General features: G+C 34.5%; 3 protein-coding genes across 3 annotated transcripts; 2 read left to right on the forward strand and 1 right to left on the reverse strand.

Annotated features, from left to right (window-relative positions):
* The first annotated feature begins 6343 nt into the window (after positions 1-6343).
* Positions 6344-7390, forward strand: LOC110803948 (uncharacterized). Its single transcript, XM_022009500.2, has one exon. It carries the CDS (start codon positions 6344-6346, stop codon positions 7388-7390), a length of 1047 nt encoding a protein of 348 aa, XP_021865192.2.
* A 480-nt stretch (positions 7391-7870) lies between these two features.
* Positions 7871-13624, reverse strand: LOC110803933 (ribosome production factor 2 homolog). The gene is made up of 7 exons (XM_056837457.1): positions 13450-13624; positions 13075-13151; positions 12780-12983; positions 8890-9135; positions 8557-8799; positions 8314-8379; positions 7871-8202 (listed from the first exon to the last, which is right to left on the reverse strand). Exons 2-7 carry the CDS (start codon positions 13141-13143, stop codon positions 8071-8073), a joined length of 960 nt encoding a protein of 319 aa, XP_056693435.1. The 5' UTR covers positions 13144-13151; positions 13450-13624; the 3' UTR covers positions 7871-8070.
* A 2399-nt stretch (positions 13625-16023) lies between these two features.
* Positions 16024-21803, forward strand: LOC110803930 (uncharacterized). The gene is made up of 5 exons (XM_022009478.2): positions 16024-16548; positions 17124-17537; positions 19811-19903; positions 20481-20620; positions 20996-21803. The coding sequence occupies exons 1-5, from the start codon at positions 16105-16107 to the stop codon at positions 21444-21446; spliced, it is 1542 nt and encodes a 513-aa protein (XP_021865170.1). The 5' UTR covers positions 16024-16104; the 3' UTR covers positions 21447-21803.
* Positions 21804-23572: the final 1769 nt, after the last annotated feature.

Here is a 23572-nt window from a genome sequence, read left to right on the forward strand (position 1 = left end):
TTGTATCTATAAAACTAATAATGATATGTATAGGGAATATATACCTACATATATTATTGGTGTATATAGGAGATTAGAAGCAACTTCTATTATTTATTAATATACTTCGTTCAATTAGATTTTTTTTTTTTTAATGTAATACTCGTTCCGTCCCGGAATACTTGAACTGTTTTGACCAGCACAAAGTTTTGTATAAAGTAATTGACTTATTATTTAATAAGATGGTAATTGATAGTGGAGTATTTTTTAATATAGATAGGGATATATGTCAACTTTTTAAAGGGGGTAAGGAGGTAGGGAGATAGTGCATGAGACCACAAAATGACATGTGAAGAGGTAGTTGATATAATATTAATAAAATTTTACCATTTATAAAAACGGTGCAAATAATTCGGGACGACTTTATAAGAAAAGCGGCGCAAGTATTCCGGGACGGAGGGAGTAATATGCTAGTATCACTTTAAAGTACAATTAGTTGTTGGACTTCCGAGATCCAATTGTTTTGTAAGCAATGTATATCATACTGTATTTTTTTTATATATAAAGGTAAGAAGAATAGTACATTAGGAGCCCCTATGCACGAGGGATACTCCTAAGTAATCACTATCTAAAATGGAAAGTAACTTGGGACTAGTACACGATTCAATATACATAGTGTTGCTAACTAAATGTCCAACATTTGTTATCCAATCTGCTGCTCGATTAACTTCTCTGAAGACGTGTTTAATATCCCAAGCGACGAAAATTTTGAGAATATCCTGGATGTCCTTGATAATATAATGGACTTTCCATGGGATATTCCAAGTTCCTTTGACTGCATTGATAACTAATAGGTTATCACCTTATATCATACTGTATATGTTGTTGTTGTTGCTGCTGTTGTTGTTGCTGTTATTATGTATTTTTTTTTTATAAGATTAGTTTTATTTTAGGTTGTGTGAGTATGACTTCGAACTCGTTCTCATGCAAAAAAATGGAGAGTCATCTAGGATTACTCGATTAATGGCCTATAAATTTTATAGTTTATTCATCAAGCATTCTTGAAATTAGAGTTGGCTAATTCCAGACAAGGGTGTAATTTTTTTTGGACGATGATATAGGTCGCAAGTTGCGATAACTAACAAAATATTGTCGCAATCTTACGTGTCGACGTTTCATTGGTACATGTAGGCGTCACGTAGGGTACACGTCATCAATTTTTTGTTACTATCAATTCAATATTTTTACAGTAAAAATATATAAATAAGGAAGTCGATACAAATAAGGAAACATATATTTATTATATTTATAGTAAATATATGTTTCCTTTTATCTTATAAATTACAAATTAAAAAAATAAAAATTATAATCTAATAATATATTTTTGAACAATTAATAAATACATCAATTTAATTAAAAAATATACTAATTTATAATCTAATAATATACTTTATGTAAATAAAAATATAGTTTTATGTTTTTTCGTAGTAAAACAGCCGTTCATCTCCAACCCTCACTACACCCAGCCATGCACCATATTTTAAGTTCATCTACAGAGGAAGAACAACACTTCAACAATACCATCTGTTCCTTCAATATCCATTCAACAATACCAACGTTTCCTAATTTTTTTTCCAAGTATAAATTAGTAAATGTATTTTTCATTTTAATTCCTATTTCATATAAATAATTAAAAGTATATATTTTTTTCTAATTTTCTATACAAATTAGAATTATTTTTCCCAAATAAAAAATTAAATTATTCAATTTGTAAATTAGAATATTAATTAAGATATGATTTTCCTACCATTTTTGTAACATGTAGGTTATACAATCTAAATATTTTAGTTTTCAAATACACTTATGACACATAGGCGTACCATGTCACCACTGTGACACGGCTTAAAGGTCGCATGTTGCGACCTTTATCATTTATTGTAACTAGTTTGTAATTTGTAAAGCAAAACGAAGAGAAATGAATAGGGTAGGGTAGACGTGCTCTAACTTTAGGTAACCTATTTTATTGCATCAGTCACTAATTCAACACATGACAACGGCCACATGGTTGACCATGGTCTTTTTCAATGGTGGTCAAGTGTGGGCTAAGACTTTTTCCTAAGAACCAAGACCATTGAATTTCCTGTCAAAAAAAAGACCATTGAATTTCATTTTCATTCTCATTTTATGTGAGTAAAATTTAATAATTAAGGGCGAGTTTTATTGAAATGAATTTGACCTATCTAAATTATACGGAGTACACTACGTAGTATAAAGTAAAAATAATTAATAAAACAAATTACTCTACAGAGTTAACTGTACTTTATGTGAATTTTTATTTTCTTATACGAACTTATTTTTATTTGAAATTTTTAGTATGAATTTATTTTGAACGTACTTATTTTTATCTAAACTTATATGATCTTATAATTTCTCATTTAAATTTTTACTCCTAAAATAATTTTGAAATAAGTTGAATAAACAGTACGATCAGTCAGTCGATCACAATGTCAAACTTATACTTGACAAATGCCTTGGCCAAAATATTGCACGTATTTAGAAACGCAAGGAGTACTACGACTAATGTAATACGTAATAATAATGATAATGGTCAATGACAATGTTGTGTATATATTGACAAATGTGAAAGCCAAAGTAAACAATTAAGGACCTAAAGTACTCAGTTTATCCATATCAATTCAAAACTACCTTGAGCTAAGACTTCTTTTGATTTGGTGTAAAACGTTTTGTTGGAAAACGATTTCCCATTTTCAATCATTTTACATTGTTTTGTTTGGCAAGGGATGAAAAACAAAATTTTCATAACTTCCTCAAAGGTGGAAAACTTTTCTATTTGTAAGGATATGACAACAGTTTTCCACATTTCTTCCTTAATTACCTCCCTTCTTTCTTCCTATCAATCTTCTCTCATCTTCTCCCATTTTTCATTTCTATTAATTCTCTTGTAGTGAACCAAACTTAGGAAAACTAGTTTTGATATGTGTTTTTCTTTGAAAAAGATTTTCCATAAAAGTTCATTTTTAGCTGAAAATATTTTACGTCAAATTAAACGGGGTCTATGTATCTCATCAACAAGATGAGCTACCGCGTTTTCTCTACCTTCTTAACATGAGAAATAATAAAAGCATTGAAAAAACTCTTACACATTACACATCGGAGAAAGAGTACATATAAGATAGTATACTTGTCGTGCTTTCTCATTGATAATTTACAGAATAAATACATAACTAGTTTAGGAAATAGCTAGCAAAGGCTATTCGCCTATTCTAGTAATTACAAACTAATTACAAATAAATTAATTTACAATATACACTATTCGTATTCTATCATATCGATTTTCCTAGTCACGTTGAGCGCATCACCTTATCGCAATTTGGATTATATACTCGAGTAGTCGAGTACACAGTGCTCACTGAGCACCCTAATGAGCATGAAGAATGATTTCAATGTACGCATACAAGTGAAAAAAAAATTATATTTGTTATTTGGATTTGTACTGTATGTTCTTTATATTTGAACTAAATGTCCATTTACAAATAGAATGGACATTGAGCATTGTGCACCGGGTGCATAAATCACTTTTTATCCCATCATGGCTAAACTCGACCATGCTAAAATGACGTAACGAGCAGTTTCTACCTCGGCCGTCACTGCTTCACAACAAGCTGCTACCCTCTTCACCTAAGCCAACAGTAATTTCCCTTGCTCGCCCCTAACAACCACCCCTAACCCGGGGCTAACCCCCACATAACAACCACCCATAACCGGTTAACCCCCACATAACCTATCCACCCAAAACTCGCCCCAAATCCGGATTAGTCCTAAGGGTGAACCGGTGCTAACACCAAAAAAAAAAAAACACTATGTTTTGCATAATAAATACAATTATAAAATGACATTGCTCGTTGTGAGATAGCTCATGTGCTATTAAAGTAGGTCTTGGACACTCGATATACAATAAATTTATTCTACATTCATATAAAAATTACTCAATTTTTGTTTACTTATATATTTTGATTAAATTTTGAATATTATGAAATACATTTTTTATGGATAGACTTTCTTAAAGGGTTACATGATTACCTTTATACATTGTGATTGAATTTGAATTGAAATGTCGATTTTTATTGAGAATAAATAAAAAGTTTTTTATCAATAAAATTTAACATTATAGGCTAACTTTAAATATTGTATAGAATATGGAGTAAATATTTTTGTTTTGAGCAGAGAGAGCCACAAAGTTGACAATGCTTTCTCTGAAGCGTCTATCAAGGTTCAATTTTGGAAGCAAAGAATGAAAGAACGTTGGGTGGCTGAAGGGGATTTGCCAACATCGCTACTTTATTCTAGAGTTAAGGTCAGACAGAAAAAGAATGAAATATTGACTCTTAAAGATCAAAATGGTACATGGGTTGAGGGGCAACATCAAGTTCAAGGACTAGTGGTTGATTCCCTTAAGAATGTTTTCAATTGCGATCGTGTTCTGCCACATAATGACGATATTGAGATGGTTATAAGGGAGTTAGATTTGCCTCGTCTCACAGATGCTCATGTCTCTATGCTGGAACACACCTTTACTGATAAAGAAATTAAGGATGTCATGTTTGCTATGGATGATTCAAAATCTCCAGGTCCAGATGGGTTTACGGCTGGTTTTTTTAAAAAAACATTGGGTTAGGGTGGGTTTTTCGGTTTGTGAAGCAGTTCGTAGTTTCTTGAATACAGGTTACCTCCTCAAAGAATGAAATCATTCCTTGTTGGTTATGATTCCAAAGCGGGATATTCCAGGAAATACTGGGCATCTAAGGCCAATAAGCTTGTGCAATACAGTGTATAAGTGTGCTTCAAAGTGTATGGTTGCAAGGTTGAAATTGGTTCTTCCCAGCATTATCTCACCTTCTCAACATGCGTTTATCTCTGGTAGATTCATGACAGATAATATTCTTCTGAGTCACGAAGTTATCGGAAAAATTAATGGGCATCGTCGAGGGGGTGCTTCGTTAAAGATTGACATGAGCAAGGCATATGATAGAGTGCACTGGGCTTTTCTTCTTCAAATTCTACGAGCGTATGGGTTTCCGCAACATTGGATTCAGTTAATCTATCAGTGTATTTCAACAGTATCTTACAAAGTGTTAATTAATGGTCATACTTCAGATCAGTTCAGACCAAATTGCGGAATTCGTCAAGGTGATCCCTTATCCCCCTTTCTCTTTCTCTTCTGCATGGACATTTTGTCTCGAATGCTTCAATTAGGAAATGATTTAAAGCAGTTCAAAGGTATTAACATAACAAGGGGAACCCCGCAAATGACCCACCTATTTTTTGCGGATGACGCTCTTCTTTTCTTCACTGCTACTAAGGATAGTTGTTCTGTTGTTTCTAAGATCCTCCAACGGTTTTGTGGGATTTCTGGTCAACAACTAAATTTGCAAAAATCCCTCTTTAAAGTTAGTCCTAATACCCCCCCAGCTGAGCGGCAAAATTTAAAAGACATTTTGAGAATGGATTTGGTCCAGAATTTTGGAACACATTTAGGGGTTCCAATTGATCTTGCGGGGAAAAAACACACTAATTTCCAATTTATAGTGGATAAGGTTGCAGGGAAAATCTCCGCATGGAATTCGTGCTGCCTATCTCAAAGCCAAAAATTAGTCTTGATTAATTCAGTTCTAATTGCTATGGCTTCTCATGTTTTTAGTTGTTTGGAAGTTCCTGTGTCGATTACGACGAAATTTGACTCTATTATCACTAGGTTTTTTTGGGCTGGTAAAGCTAGCAAGGGCATGCATTGGGTGAAGAGGAACATTCTACATTTACCTTGAGGGCTTGGGGGTTTGGGAATTCGGAGTTCGTCTTGCCTTAATAAAGCTTTACTTATGAAGTTAGCCTGGAGATTACATAGTAAACCCAATTCTATGTTGGCTGAGGTTGTTAATAAAAAGTTTGTTAAACCCCTAAAGACTGGAATTCAAGCTTCTTTGGTTGGTCGTGGTTTGTCTTTGGGTATGCGAGGAATTGGAAGAGCCAGCAACCACATTCTTAGAGGCTGTATTTGGAAAGTTGGTAATGGGAAGAAGATTGTGGCAGGAAGAGATAAATGGGTGAATGGTGATACACCCGTTTTAGCTCTAAGGTTACTCTCAGGCAGGCTAAGGATTGGAAGGTTCATCATTTCATCCTTCCTGTGGGTTCGGGTTGGAATCATGGGGAAATTAATTCCTGTTTCGAGTTCTCCGACGCTCGAAGAATAGTAGGTATGGAACTTCCTTCTGATGAGGCTGAAGATTTCCTTTACTGAAAATTTCATAAATCGGGGAATCTAACAGTTAAAACAGCCTACGCTATGCTAGCAACAGAAGTTGCAAATGAACTTGGCTTTGATATAGGGAATGGTGATTTCAAGACCTTGTGGTCTATGAACATTCTTCCTAAATGGAAATTGTTCTTGTGGAAACTTCTTCATAATGGTATCGCTACTAAGGTTAATCTTGGGCAAAGAGGTATTCAACTTTCTATGATATGTGATCTTTGTGGTATGGGGGATGAAGATAATCAACATCTCTTCCGGTTTTGTGAAATAGCGCAACAAGTTTGGAGGAATGGAGCGTTAGTAATCCATTCAGAATTCAACGAAACTATGTCTTTCAAAGAGTGGTTTCTGTTTTATATCCGACTATTCCAACGCCAGGATGGCAAGAATAGCCCAAGATGTATTTATTTTATTAGTACTCTTTGGGGTTTGTGGTTATCTAGGAATAACCACATTTTTAGGAAGGAAGCTACTACTGTTTCAGCTGTTCTCGCTTTCATTAAGATTGGCCTGGATCAACATGGAATTCTGCAAGATCAACGTAAACCTTTTTTAAGGTTTATGCATACATCAGAGGTGATTTCTGTTTTTCCTCCAGGGTTTTCGAGGGTCATTTTAGTTGGAGCGGAAGATCATGGTCCTATTACTACCATCGTGATTGATGGTTCGTGGCACAAAAACACTAGGAATGCAGGTATGGGTTGGTGTCTTGACAACCAATATACTCCGAGTGATAGAATTCTGGGAGGAGCTCAATTTGGTTATGCGGATTCTGCTCTTCAGACAGAGGTTACGGCATGTCTTCTTAGCTTACGTTGGGCTGCTGAGGCTGGGATTGGAAGAGTTACAATTTTTTCAGACTCTCAACGACTGGTTGATTTGCTAAGATCGGATGATGTGACGGACATTCAACTCATTTGGACGCTTGCTGAAATTAGGAGGATTGCCAAAAACTTTAACTGGTGTTGCGTCAACAAGGTAGATCGGAAACGAGTTCAACATGCTCATGACCTGGCGACAGCGACTTCTACTCTTCTTCTGTCCTTTATTAATTTTCCGTCTCTTTCTAGTTGTCATTAGTTTGTTTGTTTAAGCTCATGTCAAAAAAAAAAAAAAAAATCAGTTGCACATAACTACATAAGCATAAAGGCGAACTAAAATCAACCTCTTTGTTACCGAATAGACAAAGACGTAAAGTTGAATCCATCCAACGATTCCGAATTTCCAACCCCTAGTTTGATGAGAGTGGCCTAGTGGGGATGCAACAATCATAAAACATACTTAAATATGGAACAAATGTGGCATGCCCCATGATAGATTTAGGACCATTGGTATAGAAATGATGGTGGGAGGATCTATCGTTACTCGTTAGGTTGAGATTGCCTTAGATTAGATTTGAACAATGCAAAAGAGCATAACTACTTAAAGTAAACTAGAGATGTTCGTCGGGTTTAAATCACATGGGTTGTTGATAGCATACACCATGTCGGATATGATGCTAATAAACCCCACCCATTTTACCCCACTCAAACATTGCTTCTGCTTGTTTGCGCATCATCATCACCATCACAAATCTCTTCTCATTTAGCTCAAAAAAGTCTTTTCCTTAAGGTCCACACGCCTCAATTAGTACCAGATGCTCTGTAATTCAAAGAAAGATTTCACGTCCCAAAAGTAACATAATATTTGGATTAGAGTTTGGATAATTGTTATTACAGTACAAGTCAAAATTGCGAAAGCGTGATGGGATAGGATAGATCTCAGGTTGATACTTCTTCTTCTCCTTTCTGCTTTTTTGAAGCTTGTGTGTCTGACCCTCCCTTGTTCTTCCTTGCTTCTCGGCGTTCCCTCTTTACTCCCTTGGCATTGGTCTGAAGCTCCATTTCTCCAAGCTGAACACCAAATATCACATGTTATTAAGATCATGGTATTAATGCATCATTGTTTTAAAACACAAATGTTTTTGCATAACAGAATATTATAAATTTAATTGCAAGGCTAACCTTCTGATCTGGAATATAGATCTTTCCTGTCTTGCCCAGTAAAACATCTCCTTTGACGTTCTTCAACTGCATTTAAAATAGATACAAGACCTGATGTTATTTACTGTGTTGAAAGCAGGAAAAAACACAATCCTGCTGTGTTTTCTCTTATTTCTCCGCTTTCCTCTCCACTTAGTTTTTTTAATGAAATCGTGCATCAGAGGTTGCAGAAGGCAGTAGAATGATGCAGAAATGTAAGCTAACCTTCTTTTTTGTGCGGTCTGGAGCTATTTTCATTGCTTCTTTCTTTAAGCCTTCATTAGGAAGGCGATGTCGCCTGACAACCAAATCCATCGAAGGGCCAACTTCAACCAACTCCATTCTTGGTACTACAGTTCCTGATTTCTTTAGCTTCAGTGCACAGTGACTGAGGTACACCTTGTTTGAAGTAATAGCAGTGCATACATAGATATGGTCGATTCCGGCAATATTCAAATTTTCAACTACCTGAAACAGTTGAATTCAACACATATGTCACGCCACCTTATTAGATCACAACATATAATAAAAGATATGTTAAAGTTCTTATTAATGTACCTCTCCTCTCAACAGTTCCAAGAGAACTTCCTTTAAATGCTTCAGCTCATCAACGCTCTCAAATCCTTCACCAATGAAAGCGATTAAAGGCTTGGACCCCAACTTCGGGGAAATCTTTTTATCATATGAGAAAGATTGGAGTGACCTATAATTCTCAACTCCGACTTCTACCAAATCATAGACGTGGTTATCATAGAAACGCCCCATAACAAGATTGTCAGGCCGCTTTTTTGAGTGAGAACCAAACTGCCGAGTAATACAAAAACAAACAAAGAAACGACTTAGCGGGTTTATGTGGCAATAATAATCTAGAAGCTGATGACAGAATGCCTGTAATAGTAACTTGCAAAACAATACTATTCAAACATATCTCAGTAACAATTGTACTTTGACCTTGCAAAACTACACAAGAAAGCATTAACCAATTCTAAGGTTCTCCATAAGCATACTGGTGATTTTGCTCCAGTTCCCAAGGATATGAGATAGCAGCATACCTACATTCAATCAACTTTACCCGTCGAAAAAGGACCCTCGCCCAACAGACATCTCTAGCACCATCATATACAAAGTAAAAGATAAATAATAAACGTAGGCATCCAGTTCTGATAAGAAACACTTGGTAATTCAAGTATTCTTTATTTTAGCTTTATGGAGACTATAGAGAGTAGCAAAGTTCAGAAATGGAAGGACATGATATGCCATGGAAACTTTATGACTATGCAGACCTTGATAGTTTTTTAAAATAAGCAATAACTCTTTCGTTTATACCAATATAAGGCCTTAGGATGAATCTCTATGATTTATACTTGATACACTTCTTTTTTAAGGACCTAACATAGAGGCAATGACATTCATTTTTGGAACAAAAGGACATAAACTTTTAGTCATCACTTACGAAACTAAGCTTATGTTTCAATAAGCATGAAAAAAAGTTTATAGCTCATAAGTCCGTCCCAAAAACTAATGTCACTATTTCTATATCAGTTCATTCAAAAAGAAAATGCATGAATCGTTGACATACCACACTTACTATTAACCACGCTACACTCACTTAACCAACACACAACACAAGGATTTCATTTTGACATTCGCGCATGTCCTTATTCAAAAACTGAATGCTCTTTGTTACATGTCTTTTGAGATCTAATGCTTGTTTGCCATTTTTTACTGGAGGGCACAATTCTTGAGACATAAGAGTTTGATGGCATCAAAACTTTCGATCATGCCAACAAAAGGCATTAGGGTAATGCACCAAATCTCTACAATTTGACTTGTAACACTTTTTTTTAAGGACCTAATATAGAAACAATGACATTCACTTTTGGAACAAAAGTGCATAATCTTGAAGTCTATATTTACGAAACAATGCCTATGTTTCAATATGAAAGAAAACAAGTTTATGACTCATACTACCGTCCCAAAAATAATGTCACTCTTTCTATATCAGTCGATTCAAATACAAAGCCACTAATATCAAGATTCTCAACATACTCTAGCCACAAAACTGTAATCACTTCACTAAACCACAACATAAGGATGCCTTCTTGAGTTCTTGAACTTCTAAACCGAGTATTATATGTCATTCAAAATTCAAAAGTTGATAATTTGAAGCAAACTAGGTGCATAGCTTTGGGGGTACAAACTATAAGGACTTGCAAGTTGCAACTACAGAGGCAAATATTTAATCTAAATGACCGGATAGTGGTTATATGCTCCTTCCAAACCCATTAATTCAGCACGGTCCAAATTCTTTCTGGAACTTTGTCATGTCACATTATAGAGCAGCCTTAGAAGTGCTAATTTTACCATACACATGAGCATTGGGTCGTACGGCAAAGATGTGGGCCATGTGCCAAAATCAGACATTAGACACTGATTTCTGTGATTGTGCGTTACCATATTCCTTCACAGCTATCGTGGCCTGCTAATAACTGAACTAACTTATTTGTTGCCTAGCCTCATAACTCATTTGGCACCAAGTAGACTTCCCTCCCAAGCACTTCTTCCATTAGATATTCCTCTCTAACTAATCAAGAAATTACCAATTCATTACGTTGTAACTTTCAGAAAGAAAGACATGCAAGAGTAAACAGATCAATGACATACACATGGAGGAGTACGCCCAATGACATAAACCAACAAAAGTAGTAGACATAACTCTAAGAGCAAGTTGGGACAACGAACCAAAGAAAGATAATGGGATTAGTGTAATTTAACATGAAATGTCGCATGTATATGATCAAGATATCTACCAATACTAACAACCATGCATTTTTTTTTCTTTTCAACTACCACTCATTACCACGTCGTATGAGGAGGCCTTTAGGTGGCTACAAAAAAATGGTAGCCACTACTACTACTTAAATCTCAACCCTTTAGGATTAATCTTGTCCATTCATTTAGTTGACTTCGAACAAATTAGTAAACTAGTTAACAAATAAATTGTGCAATAAATAATGAAACAAAATTAACCCACATTTAATCCAACAATCTAGAATTTTGTCTCTCTCTCGATCTCTTATCCCCTTATCTGCTTAAACATCCCTTAACTATTACAAAATTGAGTTTAGACTTTAGACTTTATCATTTTCGTATTCTTCTAATAAAATTTAATTAATACTATGTACTGTAATATCATAGAAATCATTTAAACATAAAAGTGAAATCCCATTGATGTTTTTATTGGTAAAAAGAAGCATTTCATTTATTTGGGAGGAGTTCCGACAAACAACAGTTATGTTTATTATGAATGAAGAGCGGTTTTCTGCTGTTCTCCATGGTCAAGCCTAGAAGATACATTATGTAGAGAGTAACTTTCCCTTAAAAAAGGAAAAGAAAAAGGAATTGATATAACTCTTACTACATTTTTGTTTCTGCTTTTCTCTCGTCACTTTATCAGTGATTCGGCTAATAGAAGTACTACATAATCTACAATTGCTGTTTTAATTGGTAAAAAAAACATTTCATTTATTTGGGAGGAGTTCCGAGATCCGACTAACAACAGTGGTATTTATTATGAATGAAGAGCGGTTTTCTGCTGTTCTCCATGGTCAAGCCTAGAAGAGGCATTATACAAAGAATAATTTTCCCTTAAAAAAGGAAAAGAAAAACGAATTGAGATAACTCTTTTTTTTTTGGTGCTTTTCTCTCGTCATTTTATCAGTGATTCGACTAATAGAAGTAGTACGTAATCTACAATTGCTACAGTTTTGATCTGAGAGTGTTCTGAATTTGCTACGTAAATTCGTTGATGTTTGCTACAAATATAAAATGGTGCTTGTGAAAGAATATATAGGAGCGTGCTATGATCTTTTGTATTTCTTCAACAACTACAAAGTACTCTCTATGTACTAAATGTGAATTGTCACGTAAAATCTAATTTTCTGTGCTGTAATTTGAAGAACCTAAAAGTTCTCTAACTCGAAGAGCACTAAATTCATAACTTTCCAAATGTAAGGTTTAGTAGCAAAGATAAAGAATGAAGACTAGGGGAGAGAGATAGAGAAATAGAGTGCAAAAAGACGAGTGGGATGAAAGTGAAGAAAATTTAATTCATTATTTTTATTGCTAAACTTATTTTGTTCTAATATATTTGAAGTCAATTATACGAATGGACAAGTTTAGTCTTATAGGTTGAAATTCAATCAATTATAGTGGCCACCATTTATTGTGGCTATTGTAAAAATGTCCCCATCTTCTGAGCACTGGTGTAAACTGATGAACACCCCGTGAAAATTTACACATTAAATCACATCGCAATTCCTCAATCGTTGTCACTCACCACAAATTTCACATTCCACAATACATGCTACAATTAGCCACCAACTAAATCAAATAAACACACAGCAATCACATTAATTTAACTGGAAGCTGACAAATCGTGTACTTACCACGAAGAGGGAACAATCGGTCTTCTGAGAGAAAAACTCCAAGTTAGTTTCGCCCCCAGCTTCAAAGGGCCTAATTTTGTCATTCCTCCTAGTATACCTCACCGAATTCTCCTTCTTAAGATGATAAAGCTCAGTTAAAACTGAATTTAGCACATTGCTTGTTTTTGTACCATGAACAAACAGAGTCTTCTTCTCATTTTCAACCTACCAAACAACAACAAATTCCAGAAATTAAACACAAATTCGCTATACTAAAAAAAATGAAGAAATTATAGCAAATCTAATAAGAACTTACAATTTTTGGGGCTCGTTTCTCAAGAAATCTTCTACCTCTGTGAGTTTTTGCAGTTTTAATTTCAAACATTTCTACAACTGCATCATTCAAACCCCAGAAATTAACGAAAAATAAAAAAGGATTATACGAATTTCAAGTAGAATTTCTCATGAAAAACATCAAAATAAACCCAACAAAATATATTATTAACAATTTGAAACCCATCATGTCAGAAAAACCGAGACATACCAAAAAATTACAATACGAATTTCAAAACAACAAATAAAAGCTAACAAAAAACCCAGCAAAAGACATTTAAAAATTTAGAACATTACAATCTTTTAATCAATAAAAATACAAATAAGATCAATAGAAAAATTGATTGTAGATAATTACCGAGAATAGCAGTAGCAGAGCAGGAGAGGTGGTTGGCAGAGATGGCGCCGACTATAGATACAACTACAAGACGCGGCTTTTATCGTTAGGGTTTTGAGAGGGTTTTAAGAGGAGGAGGAGGAAGGAGATGCAGAGTATAGGTTTGGAGTTCGAAGAGAGAGAAAAGTATTACTCCGTATGACAACAATACTTATTTACTTTTATTCTTTAATTAAAAAGAAGAAAAAAAATACTCAAGGCACCTCCCAGAAATACATGGAGCACTTGCTTAAACTTAAACAAATGGAAATAAAGGCTGAATAGTAAACAAATTTTAGAAGGGACACTTAAAAGTCAAATAACTTATCAATGATGTCTTGGCCTAGTGGTTAAGACTGAGGGTCTGTGTATAATAGATTTTAGGTTCGAATCTCCACGCCCCCATTTGTATTGTAAATAGAGATTTCAGATTTAATAATCAAAATTCACAAATTCCTATCAACTACTCCGTATATTCAGGCAAAACCCTCGTTTGTGAAAGAAATGACGTTTCCTTGTCTCTTCAAACCTAGTAACCCTAACCGGGATTGATCTTTTTTCCTTGGTCGGTTTTGTATGGGATCCTCTATCGTTGTAGTGAGTGATCATTGTTCACCTTTCACCATTGGCTTTTCTCAGCTTCTCTGATTTCAGTCTTAGACTCTTAGGTGATGGCTACCATTATATTCAACATTCAACCCCACATTTTTCTTCGATGGCTACTATTTCCCGTCACGGGGACTTGAAATTTTTTGATTTGTTTGTCTAACTGTGAACTTGAGTATAAGCTCTTCTATTTTATTTTTAAACTTTTTTATAGGTTGCTTCGATGCATTAGTAAAGATTTTTTATGGAACATTTGAAGGTTTGAAATATTAAGTTTCGTGAGAATATATGTGAGCTCTTTCTCTTAGAGTATAATTTCCGTGAAAAGTACATGAAGTTTTCTTCGGTTGGACTTGAGGCGAGGTGTGTTATCACGACGAATCTATTTTTAGGAATTCATGGTGCTCTCTTTTCTTATTTTATTATGGTTCTCAAAAGTTTGAAATTTATATGATCAGATGATTTAGGTTAGTGCTTCTTGTGCAAGTACTACCTAGGTTTTCTTTACTAATAAAAGAAACACTTATTTTTTTATTTTTATAAACCGAGCTATCATATATGATGTAACTAATATGTAAAGTCGGGTTTTAACTAGAGTCACGAGATATCGACATTTTGCATTTCAATTTTGCGTAAAGTGTTGTGCCTCATACACGATAACTAAGAAAAATTTGCCACAAATAAGCGAGGTTCTGATAAATTTTTATTAGGATAAATTTCGATCAACCGTGACTTTCAATACAAACCTAATGAATTCATAATTTGACATCATTTTATTTGTTTTAAAAAGTACAGTACTTTAAAACAATATCCATTTATATTATGCTTTAATAATTGATTTAAGAAATTAAATCCAACTGTATAAGAAAAATCCAGTTACATACACTAGGAGTATATGGATTCTTGGATGATGTACTTACAAGAATGCAACTATGGAGATTTAGATTGCGAAGGGAGAGACGACACACAATTATGTTTTTTGTAAATACATCACAGGGGTATGTTGGTAATTTCACATCACATAAAAACATCATTTTCTTAAATTTTATACCATTATTCTTATTTTATATACGGAAATTGGCAAATACAACCTAATAAAGTTTCATATTTTTCAATTACAACCTCAAACTTCTAATTTTGTCTATTTACAACCTTAAACTTATACTTTCATTTTAAATTACAACCCGAAGTCATTTTTCGGAAAAAATTATCAGAGAACGATGTCATAATGTTATTAAAAAAAACAATTACATAGTTTATGTAAAAAAAATATCAAAAACAAGAAATTTAAACAATTTAAAGCGAAAAAAAAGAACTGATAAAAAATCGAAAAATATATTTTTTTATAAATAATATGTAATTGTTTTTTGCGGAGAAGCGAGCTGAATTTGGAAGTCTTCCGCCTGTTAATACCTTCGGTCCTGCATTAATAAAATTATGACATCATCTTCGGGTGATTTTTGCCGGAAAATGATTTCGGGTTGTAATTTAAAATGGATGTATAAGTTCAAGGTTGTAATTGGCAAAATTAAAAGTTTGAGGTTGTAATTAACAAATAGGAAACTTTATTAGATTGTATTATATATATTTGCCAATTGACCTTTATATACCATTTTTTTATACCGTTGTTCTATATACGGAGTATCATTGTTCTTATTTTTTTATACCCCTTTTCTTTTTGTATACCATTATTCTTATTTTATTACAATTTTTTAATTTTCCATATTATTTTTAATACATACTACGTATGTTATATGTATTTGGTAATACATAACCGTTTCAAGTCGATTTGATTTCGCTTTGGATCAATTTGAATTGTTGATTGATTTTGGGCCGTTGTATTGGGTCAAATCGGGTGATGCGCTGGGTCAATTAGATCGATTTTTCGAATTCGGGTCACTTTTTTGGGTCTAGAAGACAGTCGAATAGCCCAAAATTGCAAGACCCGTTTGCCCACATTCCAAGATAAGATCGATTAAAATAGAAAAACTGTCCCCGGCGGTCAATATTTCAATCACTCCTACCGTTGATATGCAAACTCCGACGAGAATTCTCGACGCATTCAACAACTGCGCCGGAGTTTTTCACCTCCGACACCACCCCCACTCCCACCATCATCACCACCACCACCAATCAATTCCGAATTATCTCTCCTGCCTCACTCACCGGAATAACTCTCTCAGGGTTTCCTGCAGCTTCAGCGGTACAAACCCTAACCCTAGGAGAGAGAAATTCGGTGACAGAAGAGGAGAGAGAGTAAAGGTTGAGGCGAAGGCGAAGGACAATATTTGGAGTGTCGATAATGAGGTGGCGAAAGAGGTGGAAGACAAGGAGAGAAAAAATCATAGGAGAAGGAGAGAGAAAAGCAGAGGAAAAGGGAAGAGTGGTAAGAGAGTGAAGAAGCTTGCTAAAGATTCTAATGTCATGGTTTCTGGTGCTATGTTGATGGAGGTTGAAAATGTTTTGCAAACTCAGGTGATTATTTGTTATTCTTCATATAATTATGTCAATTTATAAATGTAATTTAGAAATTTGAGTTGTTTGTCCTTAGAATTTGTGGATTATTCTTTAATATTACTATGAAGGAGTGTTTTAGGGCAATACTCATGTCATGTGTGTTTCCGTGATCACCATATATTTCCGCCCCGTGCATCACACACGTTTATCGGCAGGGAGACTTTCAAAGAATTTTAGGTTGATTTTTGATTAAAATGAGGGTGAATTTGATCATTATTCTGTAAATAGTGACTTGAATTTACATTGACAATATGTATGCTAAAAATCATATTGTGTGGTTTGCCTAATGCAAGTGTAACAAGTCCGGAGTGGCATACATGGAAAGGATCAGGTTTTTTTTGTGCTGAAGTAGAGTAATTACAGACTTGCAATACTTACCAGGCATAAAATATGCACTAGGAAATTAGTATGAAGTATGAACTTTGGCTATCTTGTTTATTCGGCTTTTCTGTGTTAGATGACGAACAATATTGGCTTTCTTGTTGGTTTGCTGGAGAATATTGGTTACCCTTTCAATGGTTAATTTCTCTCAGGAGCCTGTTATTCGACCAGCATGGAACACATTTGTGAGTAGTGTAAGTGGGATTTGGAAGGGAGTTGGAGCAATCTTCTCGCCAATTACTGCTGAAATGGAGCCAGTTGATTTGGGACGTAAGAGTGAGTATTTGTATGACTGCTATACTCTTTCTCGTATGCAAGCTGCGCAATTTGGAGGGAATACATCCCAAATCCAGAGGAAAACCAATTGGGTTACACTAAATCCTTATGGCGAGAAAGCAAAAGAGATTGGAGACAGTGAAAGTGAAAGTGGCAACAGTGTCAAAGAAAAAAGTCACAAGGGCAAGGCAGATCAATTTATGCCGAAATTTGAGTCTTTTGATTTTCTGAAGAGTGATGTGATGGAAGAAGATATCATGGGGTTGGAGCCTGGACTTGTTTTCTTCGAGGTAGATTCTCATTACCCCTTCCTCACCCTATAGAAATACCTTATTTTACGTTATAGCCGTAGTGTCGTACTCCAGTAGATGATGTTTAAAAACCACTCAGTATCACCTTTAATACATTAGTAGTTTAGTTACTGCTTGATGTAAGATACTTCCATTTGTTCTTGTTCTATTTGTGTTAATGAATGCATTCCTCTCATGATGTGGATGAAGAGAAGTGTACAAAAATATGATTCTTTTATTAGATTCTAGGTTGATGCTACAAGTCACTGGTCAATTAATATTGATAACAAAACTTTTGGAAATGCTGGAAATTCACTGACGTTGAAAGATGCTGTGATGGGTTTCCTGATAACAATTATATTTGTGTTTTTATTTGACAGATTAGAGATGATAGGTTTTTCCATCAGAATATTCACGTTTAAATTGTTCATTTTGAAGGCCAGAGTGCCAGACAGTAATGTCATGAGATACCTATAAGGCTATAACAGCGTTTTTTTTTTTTTTTGCATCCATATTAGTTGCATACGAAGTATGCTCTTAGTTACAAGAAAATCACAATCTTGATTTTTAGTTGCTTTTGGGGCATTTTATTTCTTGGCTTCAGAGAAACAGCTGATGAACTCATAGTTATGTTCTGACAAGCTTTTGGAACTCTATTGAAATTCTCGGCAGAGAAGTGGTTAAATACCTGTGAGACCTCCTTAACTTGTTGGGCTAGCATAACATAGTTGTTTTTAAGCCCGTAATGGAAACTCTGATGATCACAGATTGACTATAGATTAAATTGGGGTTTGAGACTTTAGAATTCCTTCATGAACTTCATTTACACTTGTAAGTATGCCCTGCTTGCTAGCATCCAATCTCGTAGGCAACTTTGAGAAGGACCATAGAAGAAGTCATCAGCAAGTCCACCCTAGAGCAGTAAAGGCTCCTCATAGTCCTCAAGACTGTTATACCCGTTGCAGCCTCATGGAAAATCATCACATATTATTTATATGGGTATAGTTTCTTGCAGTCCGTTGCATGTTTGGTGGTTTACATATCCTACCTTCTACTAGATTGGTTCTGACAAGTTCATTCCGAGGCTTAAAGTAAAGCAAAGGGAGAAAAGATTGAAGTAAGGATTCCAAGGTCACTCAGACTCCCTGTTCCTTATATAATTTTGGGTTACACCTAAGGAAGTTGCCTATAGTACTTTATATGTCTTGCTTGCTGATAGCCATTGGCAGAACAGCAGAAGTTTGTTCTGGTCCTTGCCTCCTTGGCTTTTATGCAAAGTATTGAAAACATATGGGAAAGACCTCTTAGCTTTCGTGATTGTCCTGACTGGTCCTGAACTTGCATGTTAGTTTAAGACTTTATGTTAGGAGTATTCAATTTCATCTGGGAAGATTGGTTACACGTTTCTATGAGAGGTCACCCACAAAATTAAGGGCATTAAATTATGCTTGTTGATCTCCTTTGCTTGGGCAAATACCCATAAATTTAAAATCACAAGGAGCCTCTTTACCATTTTAAAATTAAATTTCGTTGATGTCAGAGCATAGTCTTTTTACAGCACTTGTGTTCAGAGGTAATTCTAGTGAATAGTTCGCCACAATGCTAAAAATAACTGTTAGTCTTTGAACATCAAGTGTGTTGTTCCACAAACCAGAGCAAACTGAGCCATGCCTTTTTCCCACACCTTGTGATGTGTGCCCCTTTTCGCTTCTCTTGAATGATTGTGCCCAACTTTGAGTCAATCCTCTGTAAAATCTTTTTGTACTTATTTTTTAACATGTTGGATGTGATTTCCATGCTAGATCTGTTGTTATTCTGATAATATTTACCACTTAATCCGTTCTTCTCACCAAGTTACTATAGTATCGTCTGTGAAGTTGTTGATATATGCGGCTACAATTTTGAAACTGGAAGAAGCTTAACCACATCGCGTTGCTTACAACCCACCTCAACCTCAATTAATTTGAAAAATAACGTCAAACTAGAAGCATGATATTGAAGAACTAGTTTAGTTGAACATGAAATCGTTAATTTGTTCTTTATCCACAATTAGGGATGTCATTAGTACAAAACTTGTATTGTTTAGTAAGCTATGAATGTCAAGATTTTTAATAATTTTTTTTTTTTTTATTTCCTTTCATCTTGGAGTATATTAGGCTATTAGAATTCAGCTGTATTATGTCGCCGTGGGATTGATGCTTTACAGGAGAAAAGTTTTTCTTTCTCTTGTTCTTAACTACTACTGGGAGATGAGCTATATGTTCTTTCTGCAGGATGGATCTTATTCTAGAGGGCCGGTTGACATTCCTGTTGGTGAAGTTGATGAGTCCGAGTACTTTCTTTCACCAACATACAAGTTTGAACAAGTAGGTTCTGATTTTACTGAAATACTCATGTACATTTTGTCATTAAGGTTTAGTGATGTCAAGTAGACCTTGTTGAGGTGTTGCTTTATTGTAAAAGTTGGAAATTATAGTTGTAGACTTGTAGGGAGTTTCTTATACAAGTAATTCCATGAACCCAGAAGCCTAATTCTTATGACACTTGTATTCTCACGCATGTTTTCTTTATCTTTTGGGAATGATTGATATGGTTTTGGTATAGCATTTTAAGATATGCACATATGGTTGTTGGGCAATTAATATTTACGTCAATTATGTATCCCTATTTTAAGATATACTCCATAGCATCTTAAGATATGCTCCATGTTGAATTTATTATGCTTAGCTTTTGTGAAGGAAATAGATTTTCTTTTGAAAGTTTACTGCCATCTTTTGTGACTGGTACATAATATAACACTGCTAGTTGAATTCTCTAGTTCATTGGTCAACCTTTAGACTCAGAATCTAGATGTTCCAAGATTTATGGTTTTTCAAAAACGATGCTTCTCTGAATAATCTTTGAGTGAGTGCCTAACTGGTTTTAATTTGTTTTCTTTCTTAGTGTTTAGTTAAGGGCTGCCACAAGAGACTGCGTATTGTGCATACTATTGAATTTAGCAATGGTGGCGCAGACATTCAGATACTAAGGGTTGCTGTGTATGAAGAACAATGGGCCAGTCCTGCTACCATTGACGAGCACAGGTACATGTACCTCTTCTGTTCTTGAATATCACCGTCATGTTTGCATTATCTGCAGTGTTAAGATAAGAGCTGGAAAGTTTTTACTCTTAAATTTATCAATCACTTTATCAAACCTTAAAAAAAGATGGGGACACTTGTTCAATTGTTCTGTAGTTTGTGACGAGTTTGCACTAGATTTCCAGCTTGAATTTGTCATCAGCACTTGGGGTTTGCTATGTAGAATTGTTGATTTTCTGCTACTCTTTCTAACACTTATAATGATGGTTGCGTTGATGTATAAAAGATATGAAGTATATATAACGTAGGTTGATTTCATAATCAGAATACTCGTTGAACTTTTCATAATCAGTTTGCCCTGAAACCTAATTGAAGCAGTGAGGTTGAGCTTGATATGAATGCATTTTCTGAGAGAAAAAGAACACGGCCATCAGAGCTAACAGGATCATGGAAGGTGTTTGAGATGAGTGCTACACCTATCTTTGGCGACGAGACAGAAGCAGAGATAAGCAACGGTCCTCCTTATGTTTATCTCTGCATGGAGAGCATGAAAAAGAGAAGGTTGCCAGAGATTCCTGCTTATTTTGGAGAAGAAGAGATGATAGACATGCAGGACGTGGCTGTTCTTTGGCTCCCAGGTGGTGTTACTGCTTATGTTGATGTCAACAAAGATGGTATCCTTTGCATTGGAGTCGGGTGGTACTCTGATGAAGGGATCAACCTTGTAATGGAGAGAGATTATGAAACGGATGGCAAACTCAGAGAGGTTCGCTGTAAAACTGAGGTAAAGAGAAGGTTGTCAGACGACTCAGATCTTCCTCCTATGTAAATTACGGTATGACTTTTGTAACATGGTTTACTTCTTGTGTATATTTTCTTTCCTTTTTTCGACGTCATGTTTCCCCTCGATATTGGACGGACGGATTGATGCCTTGATGGTGGGTAACTCTGTATATGTTTCAAGTTCAATGAGGAAATTAGTTAGCTGTTTTTTGAAGGAAAGTTTGGTAATTGATGGCAAGTGGTAATGTAACTTGAAAGGCTTGGGTAGCTGTGAGGAAAGTGGACTGGAGGGTTATCGTTGATGATACTGTCCAAAGCCACAAAATGTGTTAAATGTTAGTACCACTATTTGTTGGGCTTTCTACAAGTACGGAATATAAAACCCCACCACAGTAGTACAGTACTAATAGGTACGCTTAATACGTAGTACATTCATTTTACTAGCCCTATTTGGAAAAAAAGCTCACATTTTACCTGAGGGAGTATTACATTTTGTCATGAAAGTGCTTATGATTTCATTGTATTGTAATATCTCCGTCTCTTTATGTTCTTTACTTTTTTTTGGGGTGCTCTAAAATATTCTTTGCATTTACTTTTATATTAGGAAATTTGGTGAAACACTACCTTTAAGTAGGGGGATTTTGTGAATTGCTACATTTTAAAAAGAAAATTAAATTTTACTACCTTATAAGATTGGTTTGTTTGACTAACACTACCATTTGAGAGTTTTGACGTGTGTCATTAATTTTTTCCGTCTTTAAAACCCAGTACAACGATTATTTAATATTGCAAAGAACAAAACAACAAATAAATATAGATATTTAAAAGCATAGAAGAAATACACAACGGAAAACATTAACAGAAAACGTCAAATGGTAGTGTTAGTAAACCAAACTTATAAGGTAGTTAAATATAATAAAATTTTTATAAGGTAGCAAATCACAAAACCACCAAACTTAAAGAGAGTGTTTCACAAAATTTCCTTTATATTATCACATAAATATTTTAATATTCTATTATAATTTGTGTCCAATGATTATTTTCACCAATTAAATTCACTGGGTCATGTAATTTATTACACTTTTTTATTGGGACATTAATTTTCTCATTTTTCTAATATCATAATTTTGATAAAAGTGAAAATATTATAAATAAATTTAATTAGTTTTGTTTAAATAACAAAAATAGAGAAATCTCAATACAAATTAATTAGTTGTTAAAACGCGTGTAAAATATTAAATATAAATAACAAAAAGAGGCAGAGGGAGTAACTTATTTCTTTTCAACTGGTGACAACATATATCAAATCGCTGGACCTTTATTGATTACTCTTATTGGGCTATACTCAATAATATGTTAGCTCGGTATAAAAAGGATGATGTAAATCTTTTACGGAGTACAAGAATTTATAAAAAAAATCCCGGCCAACCCCACATTTTTTTAAAGATACTTTTTCTCAATGGTTCTACCCGTCAATTTTGTACTCAATAATTTTCGAGTTGGATTGAATAATGCATTTTTATTATAGAGGTATTTCAAATCCTTTTTGTATGAAAGTTTAAAAGCTCGGAAACAACACTTATTTGGCATAAAAAATTTGCTAATAATAACACCCTTAATGTCGCAATTTGAATGGTGCAGGCGTGTGCACGTAGCTCTAGGTGCACCGGGATTAAAACGACCAACATTAAACACAAAACGCGCATTTTCATCAAAATACCCAGAAAAAAGAACAATGCCCTTGAACAAAAGAACAATTCCCCTGAACAAAAGAACATTAAAGGCTCTGTTCTTTTCAGTTATTTTTATCGCGTTTTTATTTGATTTGTGTTATTTTTGCGATATATATTCTTTTGGGTTTTATGTTTTGAATTCAAACTGTGAAGAGGAGAGAGAATGTGTAAACTAGGTTTTCTAAAATGGGTTTTAGAGAGAGAAATTAATGAAAATTCCCAAAAATTCGTTGATTTTTCTGCTTCAACATCAAATTAAATTGATTCTTCTTCTTCAAATCTGAATTCTACAGCTGATAATCAGATTTTGGGAGGTAATTTTTCAATTTTTTAATAACAAATGGCATGTTTTGATGATTTTGATTTTGTAATAGTTGTGTTTTTGATGATTTTGATTTTGTAATAATCGTGTTTTGATGAATTTGATGATTTAAATGAA

The sequence above is a fragment of the Spinacia oleracea genome, chromosome 2, assembly GCF_020520425.1.
Source record: "Spinacia oleracea cultivar Varoflay chromosome 2, BTI_SOV_V1, whole genome shotgun sequence".
Taxonomy (NCBI): Eukaryota; Viridiplantae; Streptophyta; class Magnoliopsida; order Caryophyllales; family Amaranthaceae; genus Spinacia; species Spinacia oleracea.

Bases quoted from the DNA above. Each gene is read 5' to 3' on its own strand.
- LOC110803948 (XM_022009500.2), top strand. From the start codon at position 6,344: ATGCTAGCAACAGAAGTTGCAAATGAACTTGGCTTTGATATAGGGAAT.
- LOC110803933 (XM_056837457.1), bottom strand. From the start codon at position 13,143: ATGTTTGAAATTAAAACTGCAAAAACTCACAGAGGTAGAAGATTTCTT. The intron at 8,800-8,889 runs GTACATTAATAA...CAACTGTTTCAG, and splicing joins TGGAACTGTTGAGAGGAGAG to GTAGTTGAAAATTTGAATAT. The intron at 8,380-8,556 runs GTTAGCTTACAT...TTTTAAATGCAG, and splicing joins CAGACCGCACAAAAAAGAAG to TTGAAGAACGTCAAAGGAGA.
- LOC110803930 (XM_022009478.2), top strand. From the start codon at position 16,105: ATGCAAACTCCGACGAGAATTCTCGACGCATTCAACAACTGCGCCGGA. The intron at 17,538-19,810 runs GTAGATTCTCAT...TTCTTTCTGCAG, and splicing joins CTGGACTTGTTTTCTTCGAG to GATGGATCTTATTCTAGAGG. The intron at 19,904-20,480 runs GTAGGTTCTGAT...TTTCTTTCTTAG, and splicing joins CAACATACAAGTTTGAACAA to TGTTTAGTTAAGGGCTGCCA.